Genomic DNA, 9,343 nt, shown 5'->3' with positions numbered 1-9,343 from the left:
TTTTTTTAGTATGAAAAATGTTTTTTTTAAAGAACCGATACAAACAACCAGTTTGCAGGTAATAATAAGATTCTGATTATAGTGGTCTAAAGCTAAAGTTGATGGTTCAAGAGCAGCTTGGTAGCTTCAGATCATAGGACACTCAAGGCGTCTTCTATCTTTCTGTTCTATAAGTTTTACGCCTTGGTTTCCACCTCTGAGGTCACCACATGACCCAAGAAGGTTGCTGGAACTCCAGCTATCACCAGCTATAACTTAGCTAGCTTTTGCTGCAATAATCCTGAGGAACAAACTAGTCCAAAATGCAACAGCTCAGAATAATGGATATTTCTTTGTCTCACTCTTGAGTCTATAGGTCTGTTTGGGTGATCCTGCTTCAGACTGCAGGTCTGCTGAATTTAACTGTCAGGTTAACTGTACATATCTCCACATTTTTCTTGACTAGTAGCTAGCTAGCTACCTTGATGACTGACAGAAATGCATCAGAGGAAGCTAATTTGATGGAATATAATATATATACACACACACACATATCAAGCTCTGCTCATGTTATGTTCAATAACATCCCATCACTTAAGTAAGATATCCAGGACAGAAATAAAGATGCATTAAAGTGCCCCGGGCTTCAGAACTGCTGTCCTTCCTTCTTGCCCTTTTCTTTCCCACTGAGTCATAGCAGAGAGATGCTGAGGGCTTAGGGCTGTAGAGGTGATTCTCAAAGGCCATGTGTTAGAGTTTTGGCTTCGAGCCTATGGTGCTGTTGGGAGCTGAACCTTTAGGGGGCGTGGCCTAGTGGGAGGATCTTAGGATAACAGTGCATGCCCTTGAAGGGGATGTTAAGACTGAATGTCTCCTGTCTTTTTTGTTGCTTCCTATGCCTTGAGCTTCCATCCTGATGTGTGCCACCACAGACCCGAAGGCAACAGAGCCAAGTGATTGTAGACTAAAGCCTCCCTGTGAGCCAAACATTTCCTCCATTCAAGTTCATCAGCTCAGGTATTTTATCCCTGACATTTAACATGGGTGAAAATTGTCTGACATTGGTGGGCTGTCCAATTCTATTAAAGGATGGAAGGGAGGAGTTGCAGCAATAATCTAACATACTCCAGACATTATGTCTGAATGTCAGAGTGAGAAAATGGTTGAGAGGGACAATTAGCTTCATCAGCCTCATGAAGGAGTCCATCTGAAAGCTGTCCTGACCCCAACAAATCTTCCAGAAATTTTCATAGAGCCAAGGATTTGAAATTAGGGGCTCAGCATTTGCTCAACTGGCACTTGCTCTATTATTTGAGCTATGTGGCCAGCTCTACTTTTCTGGTGGTTATTATAAAGATGAGTCTTGCAGACATTTCTGCCTTGATCTTTCTGTTTTCCTGCTCCCAATCGAGGAGCCTCTGGATTTCAACCTCCCGAGTACCCACCAACATCCAAGATAAAATATATTCTTTATTGTAGGTTGCAGTGTGCTCAGCTAAAAAGTGGGGCTCTACTCGCAGCTCAGAAAGCAAACAAAATAGACTGAGAGTGGGCAAGCAGCAGCTTCGCCCTGTGCAGTAATGTGCACTTGTGTCTGTCCCTCACCGTGGTGAAGTCATTTTGGATTGAAGTATTCATTGTGATTGCCCAGCTTGCATATCTCAATAATATGTGAAGGATGACTTCCTAGTTCAAAATTAAACAGTGCCATACTGTAAAGAAGGAAATATGTCCAACCTTTCCTTAAACTCCATTTCTTTAATTTATGTCTGCCTAAAGTATAAATGATAGGACCAAGAAACTTTTAGGCCTCTAAAAAGACAATGTTTAAATATCTCAGGGCCACTCTCCTCCAAAAGAAATATCCAAATAAGCTCTTTCTGCAGGTTTTGCTCAAAATTTTCTTCCTTAATTACTCATCCTACAATAAAGCATTTCGTTTGCTTGCTACTTTTATCCTCTGTTACTCCGTATCACCTTAGTTGATTCTTTTATTACCTGTCTCTCTCCTCTAGAAAGAAGATCACTTGAAGTCAGGACATCTGTCATTTTCTTCACTGTTGGTGACCTGGATTGATGAAAATGTCCCTTGATGGATGATGACTGTGGCCGACAAATCAACGGAAACCCAGAGCTCCTGTTCTCATAGCAGCTTCATGGTACTGTTGCAGCCATTTTGTGACCCAAGGCAACAGTTCTGAAGAGAGAAAAGGTAATATGTTGAAAGGGACCACTTGGAAGTCCGGAAAGAGACTGAGGACACACTTCATCTCTGAGTATCTGAACAAACACCGAAGGGCTTCTTCTAGAAGGGCATCTCCGTAGGTGTGATAACCTCTGACAGCTTTTCTTAATGTTTCTGTTGAGCAGGCAATTTGACACCACTTAACAAGGCCACTGGGTGATTTGACTGGTCAGTGCTCAGGCTACTGGAAGCACGGTCAGGAGCATCTTAAGAGGTGATAGGGTTTTCCATGCCTGCATCCTGTGGTCCAGAAGGGGTCTGGGAGTCAGCCTCTGGAGATACAGGTGTCCAGACCTGGGAATGGGGGCCCAGAGCAAGCAGGCAGGCAGGCGGGGGTGGGCGGGGCTTGGCGGGCGGGGCGGGGCTGGCATGGGCGGGGCGGGACTGGCAGGTGAGGCGGGGCGGGGCTTGGCGGGGCGGGGCTTGGCGGGGCGGGGCTTGGCGGGGCGGGGCTTGATGGGGCGGGCCTGGGCGGGGCTTGGCAGGCGGGGCGGGGCAGGGCGGGGCGGGGCAGGGCGGGGCTGGAGGGTGAGGCGGGGCGAGGCGGGGCTGGAGGGCGGCGCACCGTTGCCAAGCCCGAGTCCGGGAGACATTCCCTGGGTCGTCGCCGTCGCGGCGGGGCGAGGTGGGGAGGAGATCTGTCCGGCTGCTCACCGCCCGGCGTCCCTGCCTTCCCACCAGGTCGCATCTCCGCGCTGCCGCCCGAGTCCCGCCACCCTCCACCCGCCAGCCCGGCGCGCCATGCCCGCCGCGCCCACCCCGCACCCGCCGCCCGCGGCCCCGCCGGCCCCGCGCCACTCCGCGCCGCCCGCTCCGGGTAAGTGCCGGCGCCAGCCGACTGTCTGGGCTGCGGTGGGAGGAGGAGGCTGGGGGAGGAGAGGCTCCATCCGGCCTCCCTCGGGACCCTGCTTCTTCCAGCAGAGCGGGACCCCGCAGCCATGGTAATGCGTGCGTGCGTGTGTGCACGCGTGTGCACGCGCGGGTGTCCACGCCGGCTGGGACTCGCGCTGTCGGAGGGCCACCCGGGGAGCCCCGCAGGAAAACGCCCAGGGCATCCGGCAGGTGCCGCCGGGCTGCGGCGGCAGGGCGGCCCCGGGGCAGACTGCGGTGTGCCCGGCGCTGTGCCCACGGCTCACCTCCTTTCACACGCACCCCCACTCAGACCAGCCCACTGAGGTCCGCCCAAGACGGCACCTCACCTGCTAGATTGAACCCCGGTCTGCAGAGAGCTCTGACCTAGCTATAAAAGGAAAGAAACTCTCCTTAGAATTAGATGGGGGGGAAAAAAAGACCAGGGAACAAAAGGCAATTAGGAAAACAGACTCGAGGCTAAACGTTTAGAAATGATTTAAAAAACAAAAAACGAGCGCTAGAATTGCCCTCCTCCTCCTCCTCCTTCCTCACCCCCCCCCCCACCAGTTAATTTCAAATCTAGTGTACAGGTATGCTTCCTCCCGCGTCTAGCCCTGGCGGGGCGAGGTGTGGTAAGGCAGGGAGAGGGCCACACCGGGTCTGGGCACAGCGGAGGCATCTGGGGACAACTTCCCAGAGTGTCTGTCTGCTGGGAGAGGGGGAGGGGGTGAGGAGAAGTTGTGGAGGGAAACTGGGCTGTTATTTGCTCCCAGTACTGACTCATCTCTCCACTTCACCCCCTCCTAGCCTACCTACCCCATTCCCTTTCGTTTTCTTGATTTCAAGTGGACGGAAGATGCTGGCACCTTCATCCCAAGCTCTGTCGAGAGAGTGTTGGCTTTAGGAGCCAGGTGCTAGTGGCTCACTCAGGGAATCTTTGCTTCACAGGTAGGCTGAGAGCTAAGGATCACCTTCCAAAGCCAGCCTGAGCAGGAAAGTCCATGAGAGACTGATATCTAATTAACCATTAAAAAGACAGAAGTGGGGCCGTGGCTCAAAGGGTAAAGTACCAGCCTTGATTGAAAAAGCTAAGGGACAGTGCCTTGACCCTGAGTTCAAGCCCAGTACTGGCACACACGTACAAAAAAGTGTTGGCAACTAGGTGGCCCTTCATTTCCGTGATTGTGTTAGGAGCCTCCAGGCAGTGATGGTACAGAGGTGATCTCGGGAGCTGGTGTGGAGTTAATGATCACACGGAATGAAGTCTCTAGAGCAGTAGGCAAGCACTGTAGGCATCCCCAGGGATGCAAAAAGAAGGGACTCAAGGGAGTAGAGAAGGACAGGGGTTTGCCTGAAGTCCAACTTTAGAAAGCATGGGGTGAGGAGGGCACAAAATGCTTCTTTGGAGAAAGAATGGAAGGGGAATGCAGTTTACTTTTACTTTTTCTTCTCTTTTATTTTTATTTTATTATTCAGTAGTTGTACAAAGAGGTAACAATTCCATTAAGTCAGGCCATGAGCACAGTGCATCTTTACCATTGTTACCCCTTCCCTTATTTGCTCCTATTTCTCGCTTCCATTCCTACCCTTAAGTTACATAGTTCAATTTCTTCATAGCGTACATTGAATATAATGACTGCATTTGCTCACCCTTCCTACCTCCTTTTGTGTACACCTTGTCAGTTTCTTCCCACAACATGTTTTCCCTCCCTTCCTCCCTTCCTCTTTTCCCCTTTATCCCTCCCTCCCTCCCTCTCTTCCTTCCTTCCTTTTTTCTTGCTATCTTCCTTTTCTTTCTTCTTTCTCTTTCTTCTTTCTTCTCTTTATCTTTATCTTTATCTTTGTTTTCTTTTTCTTTTCTTTTCTTTCTTTCTCCCTCCCTTCCCGCTCCTGTTCCTGTTCCCCTTCCCCTTCTTCTTCCCTTCCCCTTTCCCTTTCCCTTCCCCTTTCCTTCCCTTCCCCATTCCTTCCCCTTCCCTTTTCTTCCTCCCTCTCTCCCTCCCTTCCTCCCTCCCTTCCTTCCTTCCTTCCTTCCTTCCTTCCTTCCTTCTCTTCTTCCTTCCCTTTCTTCTTTCTTTTTTCTCTCTTTCTCTCTCCCCTTTCTCTCCCTTTCTTTCTCTCTCTCCCTTTCTTTCTTTCTTTCTTTCTTTCTTTCTTTCTTTCTTTCTTTCTTTCTTTCTTTCTTTCTTTCTTTCTTCTCTCTCTTATCTCTCCCTCCCTCCCTTTCTCCCCTCCTTTTCCCTCCCTTCCCCTCCTTTTCCTATTCCCTTTCCCTTTCCTTTCTTTCCCTTCACTTCTCTTCCTTTCTGTTCTCTACCTTTCCCTTCCTTCTTGTGCTGGTACTTGACCTCAGGCCTGGGAGCTGTCTCTTAGCTTTTTTGCCCAAGGCTGGCACTCTACTAAAGCTCCACTTCTGGCTTTTTTTTGCTAGTTAATTGGAGATAAGAGACTCTTGGAGTTGAACCTTTCCTGGCTGGTTTCAAACCTTGATCTCAGTCTCCTGAGTAGCTTGGATTTTAGGCTACGCCACTTCTTACTTCAGTTTGAAAGGTCTTCGATCCAGGTCCTTTCATAATTTACTGTAACATCTTCACACATAGTGTTCTGGCTGTTTTTGCTCCCTACTGCATGCTCCCCCCCAATCTCTGTTCTGGTAGCTGATCCTGGGGCTATGGGAGCTGAGAACAAGGATTGTCTAGAATCTTCTGTCTTCCCTGGCCCTGGATATCTCCTAGCCAGAATGCATGAGTGCTGGAAAGAATATAGCTTGCTGGCCCTTCACTGGAACATTTAGAAACAATGGCATCCTTTGTGGGTCTTTGCCTAGCTGGCTTCCCTCTTTCTTCCCTCACTTCTCCACACTCCTCTGCCACTCTCCTCCCTTCCCCCCGAATACTTCCTAATACATTGTCAGGAATTCCTACTCAAGGTCTTGGCTCCAAGGAACCCAAATGAACACATGTAGCTGTCTCACAATGTGTTTTCCACCTCTGGAATTCCATTCAAATTCCTTCATCAGCAGTGGATAGCCTGTGCTTGTCTGCGCTGTACCTTTGCATGAATTCACAGAAAATGCCACATTCACAGGCTGATGGGTCCCCACACCCCAGCACAGACTAGCAAGCAAGGGCGCAGTGCTCAAGTCCCCATCAGTGTGCTTTTGGCAGGACACACGACGCTGAGTATTCTGGGTGGCACAGTGCTTGAATGTGGTGCTCAGAGGAGCAAAAACAAGGTGGACAGTGTTGAGCTGTCCCAAGCTCTCATTTCTTGATTTCTTCTCTTCTTTATCTCAGTCATGGGGGATTTCCCTCTACTGTTTTTTTCTGGATGATTGACTATTTCAGGCAGATATTTTGCTTTCTTTTTTTTAGAGGAATCAGATAAAGATCTTAGTATCTTTCTAGTAAAGGGATGGGGAAGGGTTACCTTGGCTAGCGGTACCATAGACGGCTGTGGGTGGTGGGGTTTTGTCTTGGAGGGCAGGCAGATCTCTATCAGCATGAACTTTCAGGAGCTCCCAAGTTGCCCCATCTTCACAGTGGGTCGATAGCTATGAGGGTTGCTTTCTTTGGAGGCTTTTGACTTGATGAGGTTTCCTTTTTCTTTGGGGTCAGAAGTCTGTTGTATTTGGTAACCAGAATTACCCCACTTTTGCTGATGGTCTCCACTTACTATGATCAAAATCTAGCCTTTCTGGTGGTAAAGCAGATGCCCCCTTTTGTCTGAGCCCCTTGAAATAATGTCTATGTGGGGGACTTCTTTGGAAAGGATGTTTTGTTGTCCACTGCCTGGAATATAGCTTAGAAGAGAGGAATCCAGGAGGAGTGGGAAGAAGACATGTGTCCTGGGAATCAAGAAGGGATATTGGGTTCCATTCCCCAAGGCTAAAAGCTCCTGGTGATCTGGGGCAAGACCTTGAACTCTGGGAATCTCATTGCCTTCACTTGTCCTAATAACCATCATTCTACTGAACTCAGAGTGTTGTTTGATGATCAAAGGGGAAATATTTTCCTTGAGTCATCAAGTGGTTACTGAGCAAGCTTATAAAGTCCTTATTGGAGGAACTGGCAGTCTCTTGGGGTGTGTATGTTGTGTGTGTAGAGGCATCATGATGTGGGTAGGAAGGGGAGAATGGAGAGAAACCCCAAATCAGTAGCTGCGTAAAGGGACAGAGAGATCTCTAGAGTGGCCTGGGCTGATCACGGATGACAAGTGGCCACAGAAATTAGCCAAACAGAAAGGTGCCATGTCACATGTGGCTGTGGGGTTAGGATTCTTGGGTCTTTCAGAACTGCCCTGCGATCCTGGCTATTGAACCTTCAAAGCCATGTGATCCTACAACCCAAGCACTTAGAACCTCAGTTTCCTTTTAGAAGAGGGGGCCTGTGTTCAAGCCTTTCTGAGATTTAGTGATGTAAAACACACAGCAGACATGGACAGATGACAAGAACTAATAAGTAAGGTTCTTGAAATATTTAGGCGGAGGCGATTCGGTGGCTGCTTTGAGCCAGTGCTCTTTAGATGGTGCTGGGCATTTGAACTATCTGGGGATCTTATTAAAAGGCTCTGATTCAGAAGGTCTGGAAGACTGAGAGTCAGCTTTTCTCACCAGCTCCTACATTAATGCAGCTATTGATTTTGCCTGGGCCACATTTTGGGTAGAAGGCCTCAGGTCTTTATTGGTCAAGTCAGAATCAATGTGGGGACTGAGTGGTGTCTGGAGAGACAAAGAAGGGAAGATTGGGTCTCCTGGGCAGGTCTGGCCTATGGCCAGAGTGGTAACAGCTACAAATCACTGTTACTGTGTAAAATGGAATCTCTGAGGTAATGGCTCTAATTCAACTTTCTCCAGATGCTCTAGGGACCAGCCTCTCCTTGACACCCTTGACAAGTTCCTCGTGGCTAAGTGGCCAAATATTGGCTATTTTTGCATGCTTTCCCTAAAGATGTAGAGATGAATAGGTCCTTGGTCCTGTCACAATGTGATGGGTCTATTGGGATCTGTCAGACATTGATATGGGTGATGATGTCACGGTGAGGTAATCATTTTTTGAATGTGGAAGGGCAACCCAGAGGGAATCCTGAGATTCCGTTGAATATCTATCATCAAGAAAACAAGCAAGCTGTTAGCTGGTGGCTCAGGCCTGTAATCCTAGCTACTCAGGAGGCTGAGACCTGAGGATTGCTATTTGAAGCCAGCCTGGGTAGGTAAGTGAGTGAGTATCTTATCTTCAATTAACCACCAGAAATTGAGCTGTGGCTTAAAGTGGTAGAGCACTAGCTTTGAGTGAAAAAGCTCAGGGACAGAACCCAGGCCCTGAGTTCAAGCCCCACAACTGACCAAAAATCCCCAAAACAAATGACAAAAATAAGCAAAACAAATACTGGCAAGGATGGGGGACAGAGGGAGAGAAACCCTCAAATGTTGTTGCTGGGAATGTAAATTAGTGAAGCCACTGTGGAAACCACTGTGGAGGTTCATCAGTAAAAACAAGACTATTAAATGTAATCAAGCTAATTGTCCCTCAACAGATAAATGCATAAAGAAAATGTGGTGTATAGACACAATGTGCTATTATTCAGCCAAAAGGGAGAACAAAATTATGCCATTTATAAGAAAATATAGAGAACTAGAGATTATCATGTTAAATGAAAACAAGCCAGACTTAGAAAGGCAAATATAGCATTTTTTTCTTCTCATATGTTGTAATATTGATTTAAAAACCCATGCAAGTACAGAGAGGACTATTTTGGATGAGGAAAGGGACCATCAGAAAGGGGTTATGGTAGCTGGGAATGTGGCTTAGTGGTATAGTGATTGCTTAGCATGCATGAAGTCCTGGGTTCGATTCCTCAGTACCACATAAACAAAAAAAGCTAAAAAAAGAGTTATGGCGGTGTGTGTGTGAATATGGCCAAAGTACATTATATTCATGTATGAAAATGCCATGATGAAATTCGTTATTTTGTATAACTAACGTAAACTAATATGAAGGAAAAAGGGTATTGAGAAAGGAAGAAAACTTCTTATTGAGAAAGGGAGGAAAACTTGTTGGCAATTATATCTGAATTTTGTTTTGAAATACGATGGTTGTGGCTGAGTGGTGGAGGGCTGGAGTATATGGGGAATGCATTCTAGGGTTAAGGACTTTCCATATGCAGAAGTCATGTGCTCATATCATTGAAATAAGAATCTTACAGAGCTTGGAGTGTGTTAGGATTTAGTGGGGCAGAGCTCAGTTCATGGAGTTTGATTAGTAAGGA

General features: G+C 47.6%; 1 protein-coding gene across 1 annotated transcript in view; it reads left to right on the top strand.

Annotated features, from left to right (window-relative positions):
• The first annotated feature begins 2,791 nt into the window (after window positions 1-2,791).
• Dclk3 (doublecortin like kinase 3) overlaps window positions 2,792-9,343 on the top strand; it is a 42,094-nt gene continuing 35,542 nt past the window's right edge. The window contains exon 1 of the mRNA XM_070006578.1: window positions 2,792-3,041. Coding sequence (XP_069862679.1) covers window positions 2,966-3,041 — 76 coding nt within the window. The 5' untranslated portion in view covers window positions 2,792-2,965. The remainder of the gene's footprint in view (window positions 3,042-9,343) is intronic.

The sequence above is a fragment of the Dipodomys merriami genome, unplaced genomic scaffold (assembly GCF_024711535.1).
Source record: "Dipodomys merriami isolate MVZ:Mamm:240054 unplaced genomic scaffold, mDipMer1.0.p SCAF_7, whole genome shotgun sequence".
In the NCBI taxonomy this organism is placed as follows: Eukaryota; Metazoa; Chordata; class Mammalia; order Rodentia; family Heteromyidae; genus Dipodomys; species Dipodomys merriami.
This window is presented reverse-complemented; position numbering and strand designations above follow the sequence as displayed.